The sequence below is a fragment of the Cyprinodon tularosa genome, unplaced genomic scaffold (genome assembly GCF_016077235.1).
Source record: "Cyprinodon tularosa strain WSP-4 unplaced genomic scaffold, ASM1607723v1 ctg435, whole genome shotgun sequence".
Classification (NCBI taxonomy): domain Eukaryota; kingdom Metazoa; phylum Chordata; class Actinopteri; order Cyprinodontiformes; family Cyprinodontidae; genus Cyprinodon; species Cyprinodon tularosa.
In genome coordinates this window covers 1293239-1320919 of record NW_024039158.1, presented here as the reverse complement: position 1 = coordinate 1320919, position 27681 = coordinate 1293239, and the positions used below count along the sequence as shown (strand labels likewise).

At 40.6% G+C, this 27681-nt stretch overlaps 2 protein-coding genes across 2 annotated transcripts; one reads left to right on the top strand and one right to left on the bottom strand.

Moving 5' to 3' along the window:
- Positions 1-749: 749 nt before the first annotated feature.
- Positions 750-10660, bottom strand: srd5a1 (steroid-5-alpha-reductase, alpha polypeptide 1 (3-oxo-5 alpha-steroid delta 4-dehydrogenase alpha 1)). The gene is made up of 5 exons (XM_038299792.1): positions 10211-10660; positions 7212-7378; positions 4705-4806; positions 1067-1217; positions 750-972 (listed from the first exon to the last, which is right to left on the bottom strand). The coding sequence occupies exons 1-5, from the start codon at positions 10519-10521 to the stop codon at positions 906-908; spliced, it is 798 nt and encodes a 265-aa protein (XP_038155720.1). The 5' UTR covers positions 10522-10660; the 3' UTR covers positions 750-905.
- Positions 10661-11828: 1168 nt separating this feature from the next.
- nsun2 (NOP2/Sun RNA methyltransferase 2) lies at positions 11829-26368 on the top strand. Its single transcript, XM_038299813.1, has 19 exons — positions 11829-12049; positions 12609-12766; positions 13561-13665; positions 13738-13843; positions 13925-13996; positions 14118-14202; positions 14292-14484; positions 17884-17958; positions 18062-18192; positions 18489-18562; positions 18645-18775; positions 21459-21555; positions 21651-21835; positions 21981-22073; positions 22166-22301; positions 22905-22985; positions 23973-24111; positions 25349-25388; positions 25487-26368. Exons 1-19 carry the CDS (start codon positions 11984-11986, stop codon positions 25791-25793), a joined length of 2274 nt encoding a protein of 757 aa, XP_038155741.1. The 5' UTR covers positions 11829-11983; the 3' UTR covers positions 25794-26368.
- Positions 26369-27681: the final 1313 nt, after the last annotated feature.

Below are 27681 nucleotides of genomic sequence, written 5' to 3'. Positions count from 1 at the left end.
GCCTCTTTAAAGAAAGACAAACAAAAGCCATGCAGGGCCACAGGAGGAAGGCAACAATTAAAAAACACACTATTCCAATGAGGAAACATGGTTTTATAAAATAGACAACAGCATTTAATGTATGTACTTTATTTTTATAAATCCAGAAGTGTAAAAATCATTTTCCAGTTATCACAAAGACTTCATTTCTCTAACTAACTAACAAAAACAGTCACCATGATGGCAGAAGGTAAGAGACATGAGGATCGGCAGCATTTTCTCTGAGCTGCCGTCTGTTTTAAGCTCTGCACATCATCAGCACAAGCAGTTAAAAAAAAACCCTCTCCACATTTATTCATCAAGTTCTCTTCTTTGTTGAATGGCAGGAACCCTAACGGAGGGATGCTGTTCATCTCCTTGTTTCAGGCATGACTGAGTTATTGGGAGGAGGAGCTTGATGTCCGATTGGACGGTTTTCCCTGCAGCTCCTCGGCCAGCCTTCACCGTTACGCTTTGCTCCACGGACTCCTCCTACTGGCTTCTGTGATATCTATAAATATATCTCCCATCATGAGGCTGACAGAAAAACCATCCTTATTCGAGGTGAACGTAGAGCTTTAGTCTTCCCGGTTTGTTTTCCATCCAGCAGTTGCAGTTCACTTCCTCTCATGCATGGTTCACTGCCGGGCGCCACATATCATATTTTCTGCTGCAGCCGCATAACTTTAATTACATTTGAGCTGAGTTTGTTGTATTTTCCTGTTTTTTTCTTTTTTCTAAAGGTCAAGTCTCTTCAAATTATTATCTAACTGAAAAACAACGGCCCTAAATTCCAGGCATGCCAGTCTGTTTTCATCGGCAGGAAATTAGAAAGAAAACTGGGAAGGTTTTGTGAGGAATACCTTCCAGTCTGGATCTGCTGCCATCTAGAACAGAAAGGGGATCAGTGCTTTCCTGCTTTTAGGATAGTCTTCAAACTTAGCAAGATACCATCTGAAATACAAGAAAAAAAAAAAAAGGATGTTCTTTACAATGTGTACGTTCACCCAAAGAAACCTTCCCCACTGAGCAGGCATGTTATTCTTACTTGTGGTGGGCCACAGCCCTGTTGGCCAGGACCACTGCGGTGAAGATGGAGAAAGCTGAACTGTGGGCTGAGTGGCCCGCCAGAGCAAAGCCGGCCCACTCGGTTATCTCGCCCAAGAAGTTGGCTCCGGACACGTACTCAAACATTCCGCCTGCGGGGTGGAGGACAGGGACAACCGTTGATGTTTGATGGAACAGACAGCGGATGTAGCTTTGGACCCGGCTGCTGTGATGAGTTTAAAGCTAAAGAACCCTCCATCTTAGACTTGAACAGGTTTAAGGTGAGGGGAAAAGTTTGCTAACATCTCTGCAGACTTCACAAATCCAGAACACAAATGGTTTAACCTTCAGGCTGGTGCTACAAAAAATATATATGCAAGAACAAGCTGATCATGCTGAGTCTCTGATGACTACAAGGAATAACTCCCAGCCTGATTGGTCAGCTATATTTACACAAATACCTCCATGAGCACTGGATCTATGCCTTAAAAATCTAATATGATTTGTTTCCTACCGGATCAGATTCATCAATTTTGCTTCCTCACTTTACATTTATAATGCATCCTTAATAAAAAAAAAAAACTAGCTGTTTTCTTTCATCTCCTCTGGGAGGTGAACTTAATTAAAAGGACGACATACTTAAAACTGCAAAACATGCTTGTAAAATGATTATGTTTCACAGCAAACAATGAAAATATAACATGCTAAATGTTTGCAGCTGGTGGTGTTACACAAAGAGCTACTGATGTCACTCTGAGCTATGGAAGCTGGTGTGAATTGATGGAAAACAATCCTGACTTCCCAAAAATTACATTTTAATAAACCAAACCAAAAAACTTTTAAATCACAAGATCTGGTACTTTCATTGCATGTGGAAATATCTGCAAGGAAAACATCAAAACTGGCAGCAAACTTCCCAGTTTCATGCTGCCACTCTGCATTTAGGCTGAGTTTAAACATGCCGGTAAGGCGAGGTAAGTTTATTTTTATAGCACAGAGTTCAGAGACAATTCAAAGTAGTCTACATCAGAAAAAAATAATCATAATTTAAAAAATGATAAAATGTTTTATAGTATGTATATGTACTTGTTTCTAAAGAAAATCTGAACTACTTCCAGGCAAAATTAAAATAAGTAGTTATTAATTAAATAAAAATAGTAGGAAAAATATGCTTCCAGATTTGATCTGTTTTGTTAGTATGAGGATGAACTTGTGTGCATGTACGGACAGGAAGCAGGCATGTTTCAGCATAAGCTTGGCTCATCTAGCTACATATTTACAATCGATGCAGCCATTCGATCTCATGGTGGGCGTTCCAAAAAATTCACCTCAGGTTTTTACCGTGTAACCTTTAGACAGACTTCAGCGCTATCAGCTATCACAGCTGTACAGATGTTTGGTTAAATCAGGGGTCGGCGACCCACACTGCTCAAAGAGCCATATTGGACCAAAAAAAACCCCAAAAAATAAATCTGTCTAGAGCCGCAAAAATGTAAAAGTCTTATATATGCCTGGTAACGGCCTCTAAATGTATTATCCCTCTATGGAAATGGACTATGTGGGCTTAGATATATAATAAGCATTTATGATTAAATGCAAATGTCACAGCAGCATGAGGTGAGGGAAGAGCAGTGAATGCTCTAACTGCGTGCTGCTTCATCACCCTTCCCCACAAGGCTTAGGGTTTGTTGCATTGATGAAATAATAGAAACACGATAAAGGAATCTCTCTATGGTGGACGTGTTTCTGTTGGGAGGAGTTGATTGAGTCATGAGGAACCAGGCAGGAACTGACATCCATCAGAGCACAGCTCTCTATCCCACATTCTCCTTCATCACCGTTCCTTGGTGTGATTTATATTTTCAGGATTTAAGGAAAAATTGGAAGAAAGTTCCCATCCCTGCATCAGAGCGCTAACTGTTTGATCTGTGGACTGTTTTCCATCCTTGCAACAAAACTAGCAGCAGTGTTGGAGATGCAAGATACTTCTTAAATCTATCTTTGCGCTCCCCTAATTCATCCAGAAGTTCTGCAATTGCACTTTTTCTCTCCCTCCCAGCTTGATGGTCGGCTGCATATTTAGATTGCATTCCCTGGAAATGCCTTTCCAAATTTTTATTTTTATTTTTTGACAACCTCTCATTACAAAGTAAAAATGCAGGCAAACCTTCCGTATTGATAATGGAAGCAAATGATTCGCTCCATTCTTTGAATCCTCTGTTCTGATCAGCTATCTTCTTTTTTTCTCTTTGGGATCCATGGTCCGAGACACACCCACCACTTTTTTTGCCTGGCACCGCGCAGTGCTGGTTGCAAGTTATGACCACTAATCGCTGTGGCTATGACGCAAATTATTGGTTAAATATATTTATTATACAAATGTTTACAGCATTGGAAAACAATTTTTGTTTGACCTCCTGCACACATATTAAAATAAGCAAAAACAATTGATTTTCATAAATTTTTGAAAAAGATGCAGGGAGCCGTAAGGGGGCGCTAAAGAGCTGTATTTGACTCCGGAGCCGCGGGTTACCAAGGGTTACCAACCCCTGGGTTAAATTAAGATCCTCACCTCACATGTTGAAGTGTCTTTATATTAATGTAGTAGGAACATTTAGGTTTGAAAACTTTCAGCGACCAGAGCTTAGAACAAACAGCTTAAACTGAGGCTCTGTTTACATGACAACAATCCACTGAAGTAAAGGTTAGTTTTAATTTCTGTTAGAACGAAGTTCAAGCCCCACTCCCACGGACTGACATTCTGCGTCCCTGAGCAAAGACCTTTAACCCCACACTGCTCCAGCCGCCGCACAACGGCAGCCTACTGCTCCCCAAGGGGATGGGTGAAATGCAGAGAGTTTATTTCGTTGCTCTGCACTGTGACGGTGTAATGACAATAAAGTTAAATTCTATTCTCTTCTACCTGCAGAATATTTTAATTGGATCTCTGTGCACAAAGGCCAATGTAATTTCCCTGCCACACCAGTAGGAGGCGATATGTTCCTTGAAACTTTACAACCCACTTGCTCAAAAAGGCTCAGACTCGAATTCGTACATCTGGCAGAAATTCTATGGAGGGAATCTTTTTTTTTACGTTGTTGCAAGCAAAGAGTGTTTTGTAAATAGAAAACTGGAATAAAATTAGTCTGAAAATGAAATTTTAATAAAATTCTTAACCACAAAAAAAGGTTTTTAGAGTAAGTTTGCTGTTTTGTTAGTTTTTCAATTTTTATTATTTCTTTTACAGATTTGATATTTTCTAATGTTTTTTTTCAGATTGAGTTTTACATTTTGCATTATTTTCTGGAAAGTGATGGGTCAGAGAAAGTGCTCTCATAAAGACCAAAAAGTCAGCTAAAAAAAAAATCTCAACTTTTCAAAAATCAGAATAAATGTTGCCATAGGTCTAGAAAAAACCAGGCGAGGTGGATATGTTCAGACATACACTGAATTAATAAAAAAATGTAAAAAATCTGTCAGACCTTTTAAACTTTATTCATGGTTTTAAACAATCTCCACGTCTTCAAATGTCTTTGTCATCGTTGACATGCGAACATCCTGAGCCAAATTAGTTCTTGGGTCCATTTGGTAAAGTTCTGATTCTAAACTCAAACATGCAGAGTGAGAGAAAGCCTTTACCTCTGGGAATCTTGTAGCCAGTCTCGCCGGGCTTCCTCAGGTTCCTCAGGATGTGGTCAGAATGGAGATTCATCAACCAGCCCACCAGCCAGAGAGCAGAACCTGGAGATGGACCCAAAACTGCTTTAGCAGATGTTATCAAAAAGATCAGCAGGAAGGTTTTACCGTTTTATCTGCGCTTTTCTACAACTCTTTCTACTGACCAGTTTGGTTCATGGAAATGTTTTCTAGCCTCCCTTATCCATGAACCTTCTTAAGCGAATCCAATGTAGATATAATATACAGTGATGGAAATCCAAATTTTTTGCATTTCTTTTAAAATCACATGTCACATTAGCATGCTAATCTAAGTTTTAGAGTCAATATAAAATGGTATTCATCTAATTATCTGTACATTCAAAGGAAATATGAGGTGTTTGAAAATGACAACCAATGTCTATCTTTTTTTCATTTTAATCCTTCTATCAGGATAATTATCATTGATGATGTGTGAGGTTATTATACCCTAATATTAGCTGCCTGTTGCGCTTTAGAATCGATGTTTTCCCCAGTGGTTTATCTTATTAGGACAGTTAATCTGTCCGGATATACAGTTATCATCTTCCTTCTGTAGGTGACAAAGATTTGGGAATGGAATGAGAGCGGTGTCCTTCAGCTAAGCACAAAGTGTGATATTGTGATATGGCTGAAAACATGGATGTCTCCTCATCTGCTAACATGTATGATGTAAAATGTAATGATGTGGCAGACTGGAGATGTATAAAAAGCTTCTTTAACTGTTAATCAAGGCCACTTCCTGAGAAGTGAGCATGGTTTGTGAGCAGCGGCCATTCTGTAACCCTTAGCAACGTCTCTGATCCCAGTAAGATTACAGTTTCTATCAAAATCGGTCATGTCTCCTGGTTATTTAATACAGATACGTTATGAAGTGTTATTTAAAGAGTTTGTCCCGAATTATCTCTTTTCAGGAAAGCGAACCAGAAAGAGAAAGCTTCAAGGTGTCGACACAGAGCTATCCCTTAACACCTCCTTCCATGGAGCTAACGCTGCTAACCTGCCACTAGCTCTTCTGTCACGTGGCAGCTGTTGTGGTCGCAAGTAGACAGAGGTTAAAAAAGAAAAAAGTTACATTTAGTGGTCATTTAGTCATTTAGTGGTTGTTGCCCCTCTAGTGCACCTGTTGTTAATTTAATTAACACAAAAGCAGCTGAAAGTGATTAACTACCCTCTCTACTACTCACCTGACCAAATCAATATCCCAGAAGTTTAATTAACTTGATGCTATACTCTGATTACAAAGTGTTCCTTTAATGATTTTGAGTAGTGTATTATAAATCTATCTATCATACATTTTTTGTATGATGGATGTCTTTGTGTCTAGTAAGCAAAGCATGAATAAAAAATCACCTATTTTATGCCAGTTGGAGAATCCCCCATAAATGTGAGGAAGAGCAGTGGAGTCCACAAAATAAACATGGCAGCACAGGAGGACATACGAGTAGTTGCTGCTACCACATCATTTGACAGAATCTACAATTTCACCTTTAAAAGAGGAAAAGCAATAGCATAAATGGGATCATTGCTCTGGTTTTTCATGGCTGCTATTTAATTTGTCACCTGGGTTTGCAAAAACCAAACTTTGGTAGGCGGGCACTAGGTGTCACTTTGCGACCCTCATTTCCCTGAACAGAAGATTTCTAATTAATAATGTGTGGGACTAAAATTGAGTGCAACTTCCCAACAAATTGGGCTGATACGTACAATTGTTTTCATGAGTGTATAGATTTTTGAAGCTGATATTGCTTTCTCTTCCTCCATTGGCATGACAAAATAAGAGTGATACGATGGTGATCAATGTTAAACAAATAAAAATTAAACATACAGATAAAGCAAACACCCAATGCATACTACCCTGACTTGGTCTATCGCATGAAATCCCAATAAAACACCTAAAGTCTGCAGTTGTAACAAATCAAAATGTATAACAAAGTTCAAGGAATGTGGAAGCTTTTGCAAGACACACTGATCAACACCATTTTAGCTATGTTTCCTGCATAGCTGTCGTTAAAGATGGCGCTGTGCATGCAGCAGCCTGTTACGTCGGGTCTTTGCTCTCTGACTGGCGTTAGAAGAACCACCTGTGTCTTAACACTAGTAAGACCAGAGAGATGGTGATCGACCTCAGGAGAAAACCCCAACCTCCCTCCCGCTAGAGCATCCAGGGGCAGGACATCCAAACTGTGGACAGTTTCAAATACCTGGGTGTTCGTGTCAATAACAAACTGGACTGGACTCATAACACTGTACTATACAGTATATACCCCATGCACCTTTGTTCTTCCTTTGGCACTTTCTTCTTCTCTTTTTGACTATTTGATGCAACGAGTAAATTTCTCAACTGTTAGATCAATAAAGTCAATCAAAGACAACCTATCATAAGGCGTGGGTGTATTTAGATGTTTTAGTGTTACTGTTATTGAAAACCTGTTTGAAACAAGAAGATTCACCTGTGATGAAACGAGGACTTGTAACCCAGTCTGCAGGATACTCAGCGTAATGACTCAGGTATCGAACCTGCATGTAGCCATTGTAGATGCAAAAGACAAAGGCCAGGGCGAATGAGAGGAACGGTGTTGCTTTACCTCCTCGAATTAGAAATGGAAATATGAGAGCTCTGCAACAGAAGATAAAAAATGATATTTACAGAGATGAACTTCCATAATACATAAATATAATCATATAAATATGAATTTACGGAAGACGATTAGAGCCAATGAAAAAATAAATAAAAGTTAACTGACTTTTAAATATTATTTTAATTTGATATGTGAAAAAAGTCACAATTCTAACATTAATCTCAGAGTTCCTACTTTGATCTCAAATTTTGGATCTTAATGTAGATGGGCACGATGAAGGAAGAGATGTGGAGCGCTCAGCTTCACTGACAAAGATATGAGTTGTTTGGGAGGGCCAGCAACACATTGGTGGAAAATGACGAAATTAGGCGACTTTTTACGTGCCAGAGGGATCCCCGGTGATGCTAATTCATTAATGGAAGAGCAGAAGGTGATTAAAACAAGAGAGCTAGTTTAGTCTCTAGACAAGGCTACAGCTTGATGCTAACATGTTTTTTAGCTGTCAAAATTCTGTCAGAATTCAGAGGAAAAAAAAGTCAGAATTCAGGGGGAAATTTTGAGATTAAAAGAAAGAATTCGGAGAAAAAAAGAAAGAATTCTGAGAAAAAAAAGAAAGAACTCTGAGAAAAAAAGAAAGAATTCTGAGAAAAAAAAGAAAGAATTCTGAGAGAAAAGTAAGAATTCTGAGAGAAAAGTAATAATTCTGAGATTAAAGTCAGAATTCTGAGAAAAAAAGTCAGAATTGTGAGATTAAAGTCAGAACTCTGAGAAATAAAAGTCAGAATCCTGAGATTAAAGGCAGAATTCTGAGATTAAAGGCAGAATTCTGAGATTAAAGGCAGAATTGTGAGATTAAAGGCAGAACTCTGAGAAAAAGTGTCAGAATTTTAAATTTAAAGTCAGAATTATAAGAAATAAAAGTCAGAATCCTGAGATTAAAGACAGAATTGTGAGATTAAAGGCAGAATTGTGAGATTAAAGGCAGAATTATGAGATTAAAGGCAGAATTGTGAGATCAGAATTCTGCGGAAAAAATGTCAGAATTTCTGAGATCAAAGTCAGAATTCTGAGGGGGAAAAGTCTGAATTGTGAGATTAAAGACAAAGATTTATGAGATTAAAGTCAGAATTCTGTCATTTTCCCCATATTAAACTGAAATAATATTTAAAAATCAGTTAACTTTTTGCAATTTTTTCAGTGGTTCTAATCTTCTTCCATAGAATTAGTTACATTTTCTAGGAGTGAATATACAGGACTGGCTCAGAAAATTAGAATATTGTGATAAAGTTCTTTATTTTCTGTAATGCAATTAAAAATCATGAAATGTCATACATTCAGGATTCATTACAAATCAACTGAAATATTGCAAGCCTTTTATTGTTTTAATATCGCTGATTATGGCGTACAGCTTAAGAAACCCAAATATCCTATCTCAAAATATTAGAATATCGTGAAAAAGTATACTAGTAGGCTATTCAACTAATCACTTGAATCGTCTAATTAACTCGAAACACCTGCAAGGGTTTCCTGAGCCTCGAAAAAAACTCGATTCAGTAAACTAAATCACAAGTATGGGGAAGACTGCTGATCTGACTGCTGTCCAGAAGACCATCATTGACACCCTCCATCAGGAGGGTAAGACACAAAAAGAAATTTCTCAAAGAGCAGGCTGTTCACAGAGTGCAGTTTCAAAGCACATTCACAAAAAGTGGGTTGGAAGGGGGAAATGTGGCAGGAAACGCTGCACAACCAAGAGAGGTGACCGCAGCCTTAACAGCATTGTGAAGAAGAGCCGCTTCCAGAATTTGGGGGAGCTTCAAAGACAGTGGACTGAAGCTGGAGTACAGGTATCAAAAGCCACTGTTCACAGATGTGTCCGGGAAATGGGCTACAATAGCCGTATTCCCATGGTCAAGCCACTTCTGAACTCAAGACAACGGAAGAAGCGTCTGACATGGGCTATGGAAAAGAAGCACTGGACAGTTGCAGAGTGGTCCAAAGTCCTCTTTTCAGATGAAAGCAAGTTTTGTATGTCATTTGGTAGTCAAGGTGCCAGAGTCTGGAGAAAGGCTGGAGAGGCGCAAAATCCAAGTTGCTTGAAATCCAGTGTGAAGTTCCCACAGTCAGCGATGGTTTGGGGAGCCATGTCAGCTGCTGGTGTTGGTCCACTGTGTTTCATCTAGTCCAGAGTAAATGCAGCTGTGTACCAAGAGATTTTAGAGCACTACATGCTTCCATCTGCTGAAAAGCTATAGGAGATGATGATTTCATTTTCCAGCATGATCTGGCACCTGCCCACAGTGCCAAAACCACCAGTAACTGGTGTACTGACCATGGCATTCCTGTCCTTGATCTGCCTGCCAATTCCCCTGACCTGAACCCCATAGAGAATTTGTGGGGTATTGTGAAGAAGAAACTGAAAGACACCAGACCCAACAATGCAAATGAGCTAAAGGCCGCTATTGAAGCATCCTGGGCATCCATAACACCTCAGCAATGCCACAGGCTGATTGCCTCCATGCCATGCCGCATTGATGCAGTAATCTGTGCAAAAGGATTCCCAACCAAGTACTGAGTGCATTAATGGACATTTTGAAATGTTTTTGTTTTGCTGTTATAATTTTTTTTTTACTTGGTCTGAGGAAATATTCTAATATTTTGAGATAGGATTTTTGAGTTTTCTTCAGCTGTACGCCATAATCAGCTATATTAAAACAATAAAAGGCTTGCGATATTTCAGTTGATTTGTAATGAATCCAGAATGTATGACATTTCATGATTTTTAATTGTATTACAGAAAATAAAGAACTTTATCACAATATTCTAATTTTCTGAGACAGTCCTGTATATCTAATGGGTTTATTACTTACCTCTGAACGTAGTGGCAGAGGAACATGGCGATGAGGAGCTGATTGGGTAATAGAGAAGTTTTAGATGAAGATGTCCAAAAAACTAAGCATAGAGGCAACAACAGGGAGGGCAGTTCCTGAACGAACCAGGCAAACTTCACATTAACAGGAAACCCATATTTGCTCGAAGCATACCTTCCGTATGGGACTTTATGGAAAAATAAGCTAACGAAGGTGAAAGCTGCCATGAAATTCATTAAGTAAGCCATGCAGTTTAAAATGTAGAGCTCCTGCTCCTCCGAGGAGAACAGCCAGGACAGGATGGCGTCCATGACGACAGAAAGAGGACAAAGGCTGAGTTAAAATATAACACTGTTCCTGCTACAAAGCTCGTTTGAACTGTTTCAATCGCTTTTACTGTCACGCAAAAGGGTACAAAACACCACTGCCGGGTGAGCGCACGCGAGGACAGCCCTGAACCAATCACAACTCGAACGATATTCTGTCAAACGAAATTATCCAATCACAACACTCAGATTTGCATCCGCGTTACTTAAGCGCTAAATAAACATCGCCCCCTTTAAATCTCCCATGAATAGTTGACTATTATTTGATTAAAACGTCAACTTAACAAACTGACTTTTTATATTTTGTAATACGAAAAAATACATATGTTATTTTTAGAAACTGGCATGTATATTGTTACGTTTTCTTTTCTTTTTCTTTTTTTTTAGAAACGCCCCTATCTGGCTATGCAAAGCTAGTTAGCCAATCAGAGGGAAGTGCTTCTTAAGAGCCCACCTATCAGGTTGCCCTATAAACTACACGTGAAAACAGCTGCCATATTGCGAGTGGAAAGTATTGGAAAACTGAAAAAGAAGCAAAAATAAACAAGTAACTGATTAATCTTTCTTTTTATGTATTCACCAATTAGTATATCCTAAGGGATGGTGGTGATTATATATAGTATAATAAACAATATCAAAAAATTAGATCAACTTCAATTGTTGTGTCCCTTACTATATACCAGATAAAGTTGATTAACTGCTGTTTGACCCTCTATTATGGTCTGTGCGTTGCAATGCTGTGTTCTTTGGATTGTTTCCTCTTGTCAGCATAACAATGTTCAGAAAAGCGAATACTGGCTCTTTTATCTGTAAGACCTTGGCAGCTCAGGAATTTGGAAGTCTTCTGACAACAGAAGCAAACAAACCTTGTAATATGTAGCTCCAAAAATCGTAGATAATCCCTTATTTACTGAACTCTGACAGACTGGTGCAATGCAAAATGACATTAATAGTTTTTTAGCTTTTACAAGGAAACAGTATTTAGCTTAGACATTATTATTATTATTATTATTATTTTTTTTATTATTATAACACCCTGACAAAGAACTATGGGTGATAGTTTTTATTTATTTATTTACTTATTTATTTTTTACATTAAAAACCCAATCCCCCAGCCTAAATGTTCAAACTTACAAAATATTAACATATGACCATATCTCTATATTTATCTTTCTATTTATCTCCCCCCCCCCCCCCCCCCCCCCCACGGTTATCGTCTTTAAATCCTTTTAGCCATCAAAAACTCAATTTATTCCGGCAAATTTCACGGCCACCTCTAAAGGGTCCTGATTCACGTGCGTCACATATACGACACGTTCCGGTGATGCTCCAGTAAAGCAGCCCATCTTCTCCTGGCTGTTTTATCGATTCGCAGGTCTTCTTCCATCGCTTGTATATCACCACGTTGTTCCGTAGACTTTTCTCCAGAGTTCTTTGCTGCTTCAACATGGGGAAAAGAAGCCGACAGAGGCAGAAAAACCAGAATGCTGGCAGAGACGAAAGAGACAACGCTGTAAGAGTGCAAATCCCGCTAATATGTGCTGCTCAGTCAGCCACGCTTTAAGCTCATTTAAAGTAAAACTTGGACATGCAATACATGTCTAATAAGTCAGACTTAAAAAAATTCAAGTGTATATATATATATATATATATGTGTGTGTGTGGTCTTGTTTTACCTACAATGTGAGGGAAATATTTTGTAAAATATCCTACATGCGAGGACTTACAGGTACATATGGGGACATTCAACTGGTCCCTATATGGTAAAGTTCTGTTCTTTCAGTTGAGGTTAGGTTTAGGACTAAGGTGTGAATTCATTTTAGGTTAGGATTAGGTACATCTTGGTAATAGTTAGGGTAAGGGTCTGGGTTGGGCCATATAAAATGAATGCAAGTCAAAGAAATGTCCTCACATGTCATGAAAACAAAGCTGTGTGTGTATTTGTATATATATGTGTGTGTGTGTATGTATATGTGTGTATGTGTATATATATATATATATATATATATATATACACAAACTTCAAAGCTTTATTTATCCTTGGCTAATAAACAGACACCCATGTGTTCTAGGGTTGGGGAGCAGGCTATGCTGAGATCATCAAGGAGAACAAGCTGTTTGAGCACTACTACCAGGAGCAGGGCTTAATCCCTGAGGGAGAGTTTGAGCAGTTTATGGAGGCCATGAGGGAGCCGCTGCCTGCAACCATCCGCATCACTGGATATAAGAGGTGAGTAACCATTCCTGGTCCTGTTTATGGACATTTATGTGCAAGGGTTCTAGCCTGATAAACCTGACTAAATGTGAGATTAAATGTGTTATTTAGTCTGGCCCCGATGAATGAGACATCGGAAGATTGTTGATGAGAACAACCCGTTGTTTTTCAAACCCTTGCCTGTGCTTAATGGCCAACGCTCTGACCAATGAGCGCAACTGACTGTAATGTAATAAGCGCCACAGGAAGCCGGTGGGGAGTATAAACAGTAAGCCTGTCGGTAAAAGGCGAATACGTCCTTCTTAAAAATGAATGAACGTAGAGCATCTTCTTGCTCACGTTTCAATGAAAAACCCAAGTCTAATCCTTCCAACACTGATTTCAAAGCTGAGTCAAATGAGAACTGTTCAATAGTTGTAGCCATCTTCCTTGTGTTTTCTCCAGCATTGCACAGCTTTTCGTCACACCCTCAAAACCCCGCCCGCTTTGCATCCAGAAATTCAAAAAACATCCCTGCATTGTGATTGGCCCGCCAGTTCTAGGGCCTGGGGCATTGATCGAGGCTAGACCACTCGCAGGCAAAAATGATGTTGGCCGCTGGCGGGCGGGGCTAGTTTACTAGGCCACAAGAAAATTGACAGGATTGCAGAAGCAACAGAAGACCATTACATTTCCTACATCACTTTTTCAATTTTCTTTCGAGCTCAGTAAAAAGGAATTGAGGGCATTTCTAAAAATCTTCCCACATATTTAATGTACAGACAGTATCACATTTCTTCACCCCCCCACCTACCTCTATCCTTTTCCAGCCATGCTAAGGAGATCCTCCACTGTCTGAAGGAAAAATACTTCAAGGATATTCAAGAGCTGGAAATCGACGGCCAGAAGATTGAAGCTCCACAGCCTCTCAGCTGGTAACATTTTTTTTTTTTTTACGTGATTTATTCACGTCAAAACTCCAATTTGACTGCACGTCTTCTTTGAAGGTATCCCGATGAGCAGGCCTGGCACACTAACATGAGCAGGAAGCTCATCAGGAAGTCTCCCCTGCTGGAGAAGTTTCATCAGTTCTTGGTCAGCGAGACCGAGTCTGTGAGTGAACACTTTTATCTCCTGTCGATTAAAACTTTTTTCTTTAAACGTTTAATGTGATTTTATTGTGTGTCATTGAAGGGTAACATCAGCAGACAGGAAGCCGTCAGCATGATCCCTCCTCTGCTCCTGAAGATAGAGTCCCATCACAAGGTGTTAGTAAAGCTAATAACACATAAAAAGATAACAGCTTCATGTTATCGTCCCTTTCAAACTGTTATTTGCAGGTCTAAATCGGCTTTAAGCCTAAATACTGACCTGCTTTACTGTTCAGATCCTGGATATGTGTGCAGCTCCTGGTTCAAAGACGGCTCAGCTGATCGAGATGCTTCACTCTGACATGGACGTCCCGTTTCCAGGTAACCACTAGGAATCCGCTGCAGTTTAACCCACTTCCCTCTTATCGTTTAATGACCTACCGTTTAATCCCTCGTCTCCACCCGTTTAGAGGGCTTCGTGATTGCCAACGACGTCGACAACAAGCGCTGCTACCTGCTGGTTCACCAGGCCAAGCGTCTCAACAGTCCCTGCATCATGGTGGTGAACCACGACGCCTCCTGCATCCCCATGCTGCAGATCGACTCGGACGGCAAGAAGGACATCCTGTTCTACGACCGCGTCTTGTGTGATGTCCCCTGCAGGTTAGGAGACGCACGGCTTAAGAAGCATGTCATGGAGAGTGTGGGGTTTGGTAGTTTATTGGTCAAAGGTCCCATGATGGAAGCATACTTGTGATTAGAGTCCTGCACGGGTCGAGTTTTACTAACCCGCACCCGCCCGAACCCGTTAGGATGACTACCGAACCCGAGCCGTCACCCGTGGATATCTTCAATTCAAACCCGACCCGACCCGCTGATATTTAACCCGCAACCCGACCCGTTAAAAAATCAAGTAATAGGCTATAGTACGCTGCGCTGCAGAACAGCGCCATTAACACTGCAGCAGACGTGTATGCACTGACTGTGGCCTTTTTGGAGGGAAGCCCACACTGCCGGCAGGGCTTTAAGCTACAACAAGGGTGACCCCAGACAGTGCCTGATTAAAATAACATTTCTGATGTCCATAACAATAGACACGCATAAAAAAAAAAAAAATCGCCAACTACCCGCCCGCACTAAAAAAATATCCGCCCGACGCCCGACCCGTTTATTTTTATTTATGTATTTTTCACCCGCAAAAGAGCATTTTTGCGGGTGACCCGTCGGGTACCCACGGGTACCCGACCCGTTGCAGGACTCTACTCGTGATGTCAACACACGCTTGGCACGTCTGAAGCTGCATTTCACCTCCTGCTATTAACAATCTCTAGATAATAATATATTCTTAGTTTTTATATATAGTATTTACATAGTGGGGGAATAATAATTAATGCAGTCAGCTAAACACAAACCAAATCATCATTTTGCCAAATAAAACAAAAAAAAAATCGCCATCAGAGCCAGCGTTGCTTCATACAAAGCTATGCTGCAGATAGGGTTCCTTAATCAGGAAATGGGCCATATAGTGACACTTTAAAGTATAATGTTCTCTTCTTAAATTATCTTAAAACATACTTTCATAGAACAATGGCAATAGGAAAGTGAGCTATTAACTTAATGCTCTGAGCTCTGTGAGTGCTCCACTGGAAGCTGCTGCTGCAGTGCATGCTGGGACAGCTGTCAGTCTCTAGAACAGACAAGTCTGCTCTGATGCATGCTGGGTAAAGAGGGAGGTGCGAGAACAACATCCGGTCAAGTTGTCCGTTCTCTGTCTTGTGTTCTTGTGAATTGGAACACCAGAGCTGAGGCTGACGTTTCGCAAGCACGAGAGCGCACAAGTAGACATATTGAGAAACGACCATTGTTTCATCTTCTCCGCTGCCATCGCACCCTTGCTGTCATTGCATAAAGCCCGTCCTCTGACTGTCCGCTTCACTGTTTGATTGGCCAGGCTGATCTTAGGTGAACCAGCCAAGCTTTGAGTGGACGGTAGCTAAGAGTGGGGGAGGCTAGCTTCTTTTCCAAGTTGGAGGGAATCTTTAGCAGCCTTATTTTGGTTTTACGTGTTTTTAGATCTCCAGGTTATAATGCGTAATCTGGTTCCCTTCTGTCCCTAGTGTATAAAAAATAAATATTTTTTTTTTGTTTTTATTGATGGAGTTAGAACCGTCCATGCCTGCTTTTCAAGGCTAAACAGATTATCTCTAATAGAGACTGACAAACACAATTTTTTATTATTTTTTTTAAGGTTGATACCTTTTTATTGATTATTTTGACATGAGTCTCACTATCCTTGGAAAGTTTTGCTGTTTTTGTTCAGTTTTTTATTGGATCCGATTCTTTATGCTGAGATCGCTTTCTCTTCCCCCAGTGACACATTAAAAATCCCACAGTGAAAACAAATGTTACACGTCTCAATTTAAACAAAAAAATGATATATTGATGCATTAATGTCCGCCGCACATTTTCACCGACACCATATTTCACTGCCAGTGTTTTCAAAGGCCTTTAAATACAACAATAAACCAGTTAGGTGTTTATTTGTCCAGCTGTACTCTTTTATCTAATCAACTTTTGTTGTTAAGTAAGTTCAAATGTTTTTTTTTTTTTAGTTATTATTTCTGATTAAATGTCATATTTATTATTGCTGTCAATTAACTGGATGAACACATTGTTTTATTACATAAAAGTCCAGGAAATGTAATCCAAAGTCTGCACATGTAGCCTTTTACTTATAAACTCCACTTGTTGACTGAGGGGTAAAAGGGAAGTAGGTCAGTGACCTAACAGACCAACACACTATCCAGGGTTTTAGAAACGCTCCATATGGAGCCCCATTAGTTCATCACAGCGGGGAAAGAACTATATTTGAAGGAGATGGGATTTCTGCTCCGGTTCATCTGACAGAACCAGAGGATGCATTCTTACTCTGATCTGCTCTGGTGTTCTCCAGCTCCTCCAGTTTAACTAAACTGTCACCAGTTATAGGTGTATTTAATGATAACGGTAGGAAATCCCCACAAATACATGATTAAAGTGGGGCGTGCTTCGGTGGAGCAGTGGTTGGTGAGCGTAACCCATGTGCAGACGCCTTGGTCCTCGACGATGTGGTCTTTTCTATCCCTCTCTCTTGTGCCTCCTTTCCTGTAAGACTACTGTACAATAACGAGCCACTAGTGCCGTACAACCTCAGAGAAAAAGAAAGAATAACAAGGTTAAGAGAAGTTATTGGAGATAACATCCATAGAACGTTGGTGCTCTGTTTCCTGACTCCACCAAAGCATTTCCCAGAATCCATCAAAAAGCTTGATGGCAGTTCTTGAACGCTACATCATCAGCCTGTCTTCTTTTCAGAGCGAAGTGGCTTCAAAAGCTTCATCTGAAGAATAAGGGGATGATTTTCTGCTTTATCTATGGATGCTGATCAGGCTCTAAAGGGCAGATTAGACTTCTGCAACCGAACACATCAAATGTTGCTTGCGTCTGGTCGCGAACCAGTTTTGCTGGTATGCTTCTGGAGTGTACGTCTGTAAGGGACGCACAGCAGTTTCCCTCCAAAGAGCAAGGGGGAGCCTATTCGAGAACTTGCAAGAACTTTGACTGATTGTACTTCCGAACCTCCTCGATTAACCTTTCGTCGTAGTCGTCCAGTGTCGTTGTTCCTCGGGTTTTAAAAATGGCGTGCCCCGGCACCGACTCGAGAAGGACGACCACACAGACAGCCGGAAAGGCATACCAAGGAGCAATCAAAGCTGCTTTTTGTCTGCGCACTTTGGCTTGAGGTCTACACGGGTTTGCGACCGTCCGACGCGTAGTCAGGATTTTTTTTTAGGTGCGCGCTCAGAGACAGATTTGACAGTTGCAGAGGCTATGCTTCAGAAGCATAAATTGGCCTTTAGTTTCTGTGCACCTAGATCCTACTCCCTTTAGAGAACTGAAGCCAGAACAAATTTCAAGCTTTGAGCGAAGCCAGCAGGGAGCTGCCAAACACAATAGCAGCAGTAAGTGAGGATTTTTTTTAAAGAGGCTGATAAGTTGACTGGTTCTGCCTGTGTTCTTTAGTGGAGACGGGACCATGAGGAAAAACATCGATGTGTGGAAGAAATGGACTACCAGCAACAGCCTGCACCTCCATGGGTGAGTCGGAGGGAGACACCACGGGGATCAAGGAAGACGAGGAAATGTCTGTTTATGCAGCTCTAATTAATTTGGCAGTAGTAATATATGTGTGTGTTTCTAGGCTGCAGCTGCGTATTGCAGTGCGTGGAGTTGAGCAGCTGGCTGTGGGGGGGAGGATGGTGTACTCCACCTGTTCACTCAACCCTATAGAGGACGAAGCCGTCATAGCCGCGCTGCTGGAGAAGAGCGAAGGTAAAGGACACTTTCACACAGAAACTCTGTTCTCATCCTCTGGATTTATAAGCAGAACAACCAACCAAATAAAGAGACAAGTTCTTATTTGATGACTTTAATTAAAATCCAGTCTGTACCTGAGAAAGGGGGAAATAAGAGGCTACAGTTTAATAAATAAAACTTGAAACATCTGTTCATGTTTCTCTAAAAAGATATTTAATGTCTAAATCTGTTATTTGTTAGAAAGTGTCTCTGTGCTTTAATAGTTTTTAATGTTTAACAAATAACTTAGAAAATAAACCTAACCTTTGCAGGAGCACTGGAGCTGGTTGACGCGTCGGCTGACCTGCCAGGGTTGAAGTGGATGCCCGGGGTGACTTCCTGGAAGGTACTGAAGCTCGGGATTGTAACCAATGGTTTTTGAAGTTCATTGTCCAAAGGCTGAGCTGAAACTCTCTCCTGTTCTCTAGCTGATGACCAAAGAAGGCCAGTGGTTCTCTGATTGGGCCAATGTTCCCAGCAGCCGGCACACTCAGATCCGTCCCACTATGTTTCCACCTAAAGACCCAGAGAAGCTGGCGGCCATGCACCTGGAGAGATGGTAGAGATCCATACATAGAAAAGAGCTTACTGGGGGGAGGATTTGGTCAAACAGCAGTGTGTTGCAGTGAGCTTGTCACAGATATTTTTGATTTATGCCCAATATTGAAGCGTGGTCTGCGCTATGGTATTCCACAACACAAGAGGGACAATCAGGAACTAGCTGTGGGTCTAGATGTGGCCGAGGCCGTTAGGAAGTGGGGTCAAGTTTGTGCAACAACGGAGGGACATGAGGGTGAAAAAGAGCGGGGATCCAGGTGGAAAAAGGGTCCCATGGTTCTCGTGCACCTCGCTCTTCTAGCTGGTCCATCTTCACGAGTCGTTTTCCACAATGGCGGTCATACAAATAAAACAAGACGCTAAGGTACCAAAAAGGAAATATGCATGGTGTAGAGCGGATGTAGATTTGACAAATCAGAGGCCTCCGGTCTGCGATCACCTACAATTATGAAGAGGTGCAGCAGAGTGTCTGCGGAAGGGGCGGGGGCACATTTGCATTCACTGCGACACACATGCAGACGACCTGGTTTATGAGTAAATCAGCCGTAAAGAAAGAAGAACTGGGGAGCGGCCATTTTTGTTTTTTAACTCTGTACTAAAACCCCCTCTACATTGGACTACAGAATGATTGAAAAAATTTGGACTAATGGTATCTAGACTGTAGGTCTTCAACAGGGGGTCCGTGACCCCTAGGGGGTCCACGGAGGTACTGCATGGGGGTCGCAAAAGTTTTGGTTGATAATACTCTTTTATATTCCCCCCTGCAATTTTTCCACTAATTGAAAAGTCTTTAAATACACATAAACATGAATTAAACACACTGTATTAAACAGATAAATGGAGGCAGAAGATGTCTTTCAGTCATCAATGCACACATTCAGCGACACACAGGAGCTTTTCATTCACAACACCTGTCCCATCAACCAGGAATCAGAATCAGAAATACTTTCATAATCCCAGGGAGAAATTACTTCCGTTACATGAGTCCTTCTGTAATAGAGTGACTATAGAACCAGTTTGATATAACACAATTTCATACAATATATATAATTAGGGCGTCCCCGCTCTATCTCGCCATCAGTTTGGGGGTCCTTGGCCTGGAAAACGTTGAAGACCCATGATCTAGACAGTACAGTTTGGTATTAATTTGGGTTTTAAATCAAATTAGACCGATACATCGGGCAGATGACATGTTAGCTGCTTTCTGTTGTATCAAAGTAGGCTGATATGAAAATGCTTTCAGCCACCATGCCTTGAGATCTTGCATCTTTAGAGCATTTGCGCTCTCTTCCATTCTACAGCTATTATTGTGTTGTGGAATTTGCTAATAGAGGTTTCTTTTTTTTTTTTTTTTTTTTTTTTATAAAATCAGGAAACCGAGGCTGAAAACTAAGACGGCGAAAGAAATTATTAAGTTAAATAGTAGAACTATAGAGCAGTTTTGGCTATGTTGTCTACTAACCTGGACTAAAATCAGAAACTTAAATGCATTACAGAAGTATCATATTTTTTTAGCATGGACATTTTTTTGTTCTGCCCTTTGGTTTGGCAGAATCACAGGAAACTTTCATGCCTTTTCAAACAAGTTTGCCACAGACGGAGTGAGCCTGTTCGATGTCAGTTTCCTTTTCCGTGTCTCATTCTTTTCATATTTACAATGGTGATGAAGATGTTTGGATTTCTATGGTATCAGTTTCCTGCCTCTGACCTGAGCGCGCAATGAGGCTGATGTTCAGGGTTTAAACTCTCACATCCTCACTCCAAACCCGTCTGCCCCACGATCGACTCTGGCAAACTCCTCTCCTCCACTGATTCTCTCTTGCTTCAGTCCGTTTCTTTGACGGTCAACAGCGTTCTGCATGCTCCCTGTGCTGTTTGCTGCCGTTCCTTTTCCTCCAATGCTGGATGTGCTGTTTGCCGCGTCATCGCAAGTTTCTTTTTCGGTCGTTTTCAGCCGTAAATGTTTGGTCAAATTTTCTGTGCATCCCTAACATTTTCCCACAATAGCGTCCTAGCTCTACCTGAATGCAGTGATTCACATTGTGCTTTATAGTCTATAGTCGGGGTAACCAGTCTTGGAGCTTAGATTTTAGAGTTTAAAGATTAGGAACTGGGGAAACTGTAGTTTTGAAAGTGCCTATAGAATAAGATGCAAGTTGTCATGAATCGTTACAACCTCTGATCCATTTGTGAATTTGTTCTTTTGCTAGATTTGCTAAATCTACTGTATCTTTGAAGGAACCTGACTGCAGCATCATAGCTGGATTATGTTTATGTATTTAGCAGACTGGATTATCCATTCAGAGTTTTAGTTAGAGCTGAATTAACCTCAGATAGCAGACGTTAAAAAGCCTCCTCACTGCTTTCCAAATGAGAAACCAATAAGCAGCCTGAGATAGTCTGGGGGGGAAAAATATGCATAATGAAACCAAATGAGGAGGCAGCTGGATAAATGTTGGTTTACATCACCTGTCGGTGGTTTTAATGCATGCATGGTGATGTCATTTCTGCATCCTCCATGACCGCTCAGTGATTTTTATCTACCTGTTTAGACCTTTAGAGGGAGCCGTTGGTCCTCTTTTGGAAGCACCTTTTGTGAGGTTTTAGAAACCCTGTCTTCCTGTCAGTAGGTGGAGCTCTAGCTGTCAGAGCTGAGATTGATGTTTCTGTTTTTTATTTTTCAGTATGAGGATTCTGCCTCATCATCAGAACACAGGAGGCTTCTTTGTGGCGGTGCTGGTGAAGAAAGCCCCCATGCCGTGGAACAAAAGACATCCCAAGGTGCTTTAGACAAACACCTTAACATGAAACGAATCCTACAGAGCCTCCAAATGTATCCCTCAATGACATTACGTCTACTTTATTTGCTCCTGTAGCTGAGGAAGAGCGCTGCAGCCCAAACCGGAGGCTCCTCCCCAGCAGACGCCCCTTGTCCCCCCCCAGAGGGCTCACAGGAGGATATGGAGGAAGGTGGTCCAGAAGCGAAAGTAGACGAGGAGGCAGAACCTGCAGGCGCTCCTTTGGCTCAGGAGGCTGCTGGTAAACAGGAATCGGTGTGTGGGTGAGTTCTGTTCAGGCTGTAAATATGGCGGACGATGGCCTTTTCTCTATAAAAACTATTAAATTGTTCATCCATCTGTTCATCTTAAGTTTTATAACAAAAAAATAAATAAATGATCCATACTTGGAAAAAATGTGTCCCTCAGACCTCCACCATCCAAAAAGCTGAGGCTGTTTGGCTATAAAGAAGACCCGTTTGTGTTCCTAACTGAAGCCGACCCAGTCTTCAACACCATACAGTGAGCTCCTCTGTCTCTATAAGTGTTTTCAGCCCTTTAATCCTCTTCTATCTCTCTGTTTATTTCATTTTCCCCTTCTTATTCTCCCTCAGATCATTCTACGATTTGTCTCCCGACTTCCCCAAGCTCAACGTCCTCACCAGGACGCACGAGGGCAAGAAGAGACACCTGTACATGGTGTCCAAGGAGCTGCGCAACGTGCTGCTCAATAACAGCGAGCGCATGAAGGTAAAGTTTTTCTCCTCAGGGGCTGCTGGGGGATTTCTTTTTGCTTAGTTTATGATGATGATGATGAGGAGGAGGAGGGATTCCAATCTGATGCTTAGAGCTTCACTAGAGGAGATCCCCTCAATGTCAATGAAGCTTTGAATCCTGAGAAACATCTTTGTTTTTGGCCTTTTGTTCTATGTGAAAACAGACGAGACCCTCTGCTTCCCTTCACTGTAACACCTGTTTAGGTGGGGGATGAATACAGATTTAAGACGACTTTAGAAGGAAAATAATCACATGATGGCTTTCCTTTTCTCTCACTGTTTCTCCTCTGTCTCCGTTATTATAAGGATGGTTTATTTTACTTAAGTATTGGGTAGAACTTTAAATAAGCTTTTCTTGGTAATCTACCTACATTGCTGCATTTCATTAGGTCTGTGGTTAGCTGTGTTTTTGCATTATGTTAACCAGTAGCTGTTCCATTTACCATCAAATTTTGCAAATGTTAAGGTAAAAATTATTTAACAGCTTGTATTTAATTCAGGGGGGGAAAAAGTGATCCTGAAGTATTTTTGTGGCATGTCTACTGATTTAACATCGGTCTGATCTTTGCTTCCTCAGGTCATCAACACTGGGGTGAAGGTGTGGTCTCGTAACAGTGATGGAGAGGAGTTCGGCTGCGCTTTCAGACTGGCTCAGGAGGTAAACGGTCATTCTGGAGGGCTTGCCTCCAGAGCTGCCACTAAAGATTATTTTCTGAATCCATTCATTTGTGCGTCGTTTTCCCTCTAATCTATTAATAATGAGATAGCAACAGGTGCTTTAAAGATATAAAATCACATTAAAGCTGGCATTATTTTTTTTTAAATAATGCAACATCTTTATACAATTTTCACCTAATTGCTACTCTAAATCGGTTTCGTTAACAGCTAGTGACATGTTTCAGACTGAAAGCTCCAGTTAACAAATGAATCAGCGAATTTAGTTCAAGATTATTACAATAATTTATTAATCCAATAGTTTCAGCCCTACTTGTCACTAACTGACCAATCAGAAATCCCATTTGTCTGGAATTTAACCCCCCTTACCTGGATCAACTCCACCCTCTTTTTTTCCTTATATATATCTACTGATTAAAAAAAGAAACAAAAAGAAACAGAATCATTAATGAGAAGCTCCTTCTGTGATTTTGGTCCCGGCCATAAATGGAGGAGTTTAACATATTGGAGGCAGTAATCCTATTCAATAATTCCAATAAGTAATTCTTGGTCTACATTCAAAAACATCTTGCATCATGCTGACCACTAGATCCCAGAGAAACATGGCTGTGGCAGCATCATGCTGACCACTAGATCCCAGAGAAACATGGCTGTGGCAGCATCATGCTGACCACTAGATCCCAGAGAAACATGGCTGTGGCAGCATCATGCTCATACAGACGCCTCTCTTCTGTGGGAAGGTGAATGGAGCTAAATTGGGCAACTTTGTTAGAACCAAATACTTCAGCATTTTCTGGTTTTATTACTTTTGCAAAACTGTTTTAAAGCAGTGGAGATCATCTGCCCTCCTTTTTTCCTCTTAGAGCTGTATGAATGTTTGTGCAATCATTTTCACAGCTGCATAATATTTGTCTAAAGTTCAAATAAGGTGAAAACTGTCCCTCTGTCTACATCTTCCTGTCCTTCTCAGGGAATCTACACTCTTCAGCCGTATATTCGCTCTAGGATCATCAGAGTGAGCGTGGAGGATATCAAAGTGCTGCTGACGCAGGAGAACCCCTTCCTCAGCAAGCTGGAAGAGGACGCTCACGCTCAGGCCAAGAAAATGGGTACGACCTGCCAAGCCCATCCTTCACCCAGTATGGCTCCTTTTAGAATAGAAGGGAATCTATAGAGGGAATTTCATTTTGTTACAATATTGGAAGGCGTTAATGCTCAATTCTGATTTATTAGTAAAATCAGAATTTTTAAATTTATTTTTTTATTGCATTGCAGTTCACATTTCCAAATATATGCGACTTGTATGTAATCTCCTGTGTGAACTGCATTCATACAGCTTAAGTGTCCCACATGTGCAGTAGAGGATGTAATGACGTCACAGGCAAGTGTGCTCTGTGTTTACAGAAGTAAGCATGGATGATAGTCCTGGAGCGCATCTTAGCGACCTTTCCCAACCTTAAAAACTTAATCTTTAAGATGGGTAAAAAAAACAAAGACTGCTCTCCGCATTATCGTCCTCATAGTTGTTGATTTTCTTCCTGCTTCTGCGTAGCAAGGCGCAGAATAGTGACCTTTGTTGAGTGTTAATGACATTTAGGTCGGATGAATGCGACGTGGCTGAAAAGATCCGATTCAGAGTCACATAGTCGTGTGGTCTGGGTCGCATTGGAAAAATCGGATCTGTTGTTCAGACTGCCATGAAAAGATCAGATACAGGCCGCATATGGGCAAAAAAAATTGATTTTGGTCACTTCAGGCTGCTGTGTTAACATAGCTATAGTTGCAAAATAAGAGCATGTTTTGGATATAAACATTAAAAAAGAATTCAATTCAGAAATGATAAATTTAGAAACTTTTTTATTTATTTTTACTTTTAAAATATTTTTCTCTTCAAATTACTCTTTTAAATGACGGTTATATGAACCTTATTTTCAAACATCAAAATCTCTTTTGGGATCCGGCGTTCATTTGGAGTGAGGAGCAAACACGTATTTCTATTGGTTTGCATGGTCCTTAACTAATCTATTGGTCAATGTGCATCTAAACAACACTTTGTACTGAACTCAATCTGAATAAGAGAAATATGTAAAAGAATATTGAGTAATAGAATAAGTAAATGCAAATGGGAGAAAAGAGCAAACTTATTTAAATTTTTCATATCTGGATTGCAGTTCTTTCCAACATCTATTTACAAAATGTGTTTTTAGCTTGTAATAATGGAACAAACAACCCTCCATAGTCCACATCAAAAACCTGCTGATGTGTAAATTAATCTACCCTTGAGTCCTAATCACGTTTCCAGGCTAATAGAGCAGCTCTAGATGTAATCTTCATCTGTCTCCACAGGAATGGGCAGCATAGTGTTGAAGTACCTCCCAAACCCAAAGTAAGCCCTTAAATCCACTTCATTCATTGTTCATTTTTATACGTTTCTGAGGTGACCTTCTGCTTTGTGGTGCTTACACCTCTCCCTCTGTTTGACAGTAACCCCTCAGAGCCTCAGTGTCCCATCCAGCTGTGCGGCTGGAGGGGGAAGACGTCCATCCGAGCGTTCGTCCCCCGTAACGAGCGGTTCCACTACCTGCGCATGCTGGGCGTGGAGGTGTTCAGAGACAAGCAGGGCGTTGGGCAGAAAAGGAAGGATGGGGAAACTAAAGAGAAGCAGGAGGAGGCAGAGGATGATGTGGAAAAAGAGACAGAGGCAGCTGTGGAAAAAAAAGAAGAGTTGGAGAACGGGGATGAAAACGGATCAATGAAAGAAGAGACTGAGAACAAGGAGAGCACCAGCTGACGGAGGGACAGCAGACTGTCTGATTGGAGCTGAGTCCAAAATGTGCCTCTGGTTGCCACACAGCCAGCGTCTTCTGTTATTGACTCCTTTAGGAGATTTCTATTTGGCTCCCCCTTTAGGAGTCTGGTAAATGACTTGTGTTCTTTTAATATGATTTCTGTTAAGTTTTACTAACCCACTGAATGGGGTATTATTATTATTATTTTTATCATTCTTTCTTAGATACTACCAGTTAATCATCCGCTTTAATGAAAATCAGCGGTTCAAAGTTAAAAATGTTGAGCTGTAGCCCCGCCGTAGCTCAAATGGTCGCTCTTATGGGGCGTCAGCACCGTTTGTGTTCTAAAGCTCATCAGGGACATTAAACTGTTCTAAAGATGGTGTAAACCTGTAGGGCAGCAGCTTTTGCACTACTGTCCTTTTAATAGTTTTTATTTTTTGATTAACAACAAAATCGGCTGTTATTCAGCCTAATAAAGGAAGTTACAGCTTTAGGCGACATATTGAGTCTCTTGATGTCTGATCCGATGTGATTGCTGCTGTTTAAACAATAAAACGTCTGCTTTAGGCTACAATCCTGGAATCGAGAAGTTTTTTTGTTTTTTTTTTCAACTCTTTATTTAGTCTTTTTCATAATACAAAAACAAAAGAAAAAACAAGAAGAAAAAAACAAAAAACAAGCTGGGGGGAGCATCCGTTGCCATATTTACCAAAGTTTTTTTTTTTTTTTTTCCTCTTATGGTTTGGTTTTGGCCTTGAACATTGACCACTTCTGCCATTTTTTCTCAAAGTCACCTTCTTTAAGGCTCAGACGAAAAGTCAAATTTTCCATGGTGTATAGTTCATCTACAATATTCAGCCATTGTCCATGCCCAGGTGGGTCACGTTTCAACCAATTCCTTGTCAATGCCTTTTTGGCAGCAATCAGTAATATTTTGCAGAGGTAAATGTCTTTTTTTCCAATGACTTCATATGGCATAAGTCCTAGGTATACAAAGCTCGGATTTCGGGGTATAGATAAGCATAAAATTTCCTCTACTGTCTGAATGACACTGTTCCAGAATAGCTGCAGTTCAATGCATGACCAAAAGATATGGGAGTGATTGGGATCTACATGTCCACACCCTCTCCAGCATTTCTGTTGTTGCCTAAGTTGTTTTGATTTTATATATGGGGTGATAAAAAAACGAATTAGATTTTTCCATCCAAATTCTCGCCATCTTCTTGAGCTGGTTGAAGATTGTTGTGTTTTACACATGGAGGACCAGTCACTCCCAGTTAATGTAATGTTGAATTCTTGTTCCCACTTTTCTTTAACATAGAATGAATTTCTGCCATCGCATTTTTGGAGACTATTATACAACTTTGATACAATTTTTGAGGGAGTTCCACCATATGCACGTGTCAAGATTATAATCACCTCACTAATTCCTTCTGATAGGTCCCTGTTAACCTCTTTGTCGTAAAAGTGACGCAATTGTAGGTAGCGATATAGGTCTCTGTTTTCAAGATTGAATTCTTCTTTAACTTTTTCAAATGATTTAAATATTTTCCCTTCAGTGAGTGTACATATTGCCGTAATTCCCCTCTCCATCCACCTGATAAATGTATCATCTGACCCACTGGGGCCAAAACTGGGCATTTGAGATGGCCATATTAATAATTTACTATCACCTTCAATTTTGTTTTTCTTAACGACCTCATACCATGTTTTCAAAGTTTCGCCCAGAATAGTTCCCTCCTCTTTACTATCTGTTAAAATTTTACACCCCAATTTTGCAGGGGGTGGTATTTTACCAAGATTGAATTCGATTTGCTTCCACTTTGCGCTATATGTTGGAGAACACCAATAAACAACGTATCTCAGTTGGGCCGCCCAGTAGTATTT

Bases quoted from the DNA above. Each gene is read 5' to 3' on its own strand.
- srd5a1 (XM_038299792.1), bottom strand. From the start codon at position 10,521: ATGGACGCCATCCTGTCCTGGCTGTTCTCCTCGGAGGAGCAGGAGCTC. The intron at 7,379-10,210 runs GTAAGTAATAAA...CTTCTGTTGCAG, and splicing joins CTCTGCCACTACGTTCAGAG to AGCTCTCATATTTCCATTTC. The intron at 973-1,066 runs GTAAGAATAACA...CTTGTATTTCAG, and splicing joins AGGGCTGTGGCCCACCACAA to ATGGTATCTTGCTAAGTTTG.
- nsun2 (XM_038299813.1), top strand. From the start codon at position 11,984: ATGGGGAAAAGAAGCCGACAGAGGCAGAAAAACCAGAATGCTGGCAGA. The intron at 18,193-18,488 runs GTAAAGGACACT...TAACCTTTGCAG, and splicing joins GCTGCTGGAGAAGAGCGAAG to GAGCACTGGAGCTGGTTGAC. The intron at 22,986-23,972 runs GTAAACGGTCAT...TGTCCTTCTCAG, and splicing joins CTTTCAGACTGGCTCAGGAG to GGAATCTACACTCTTCAGCC.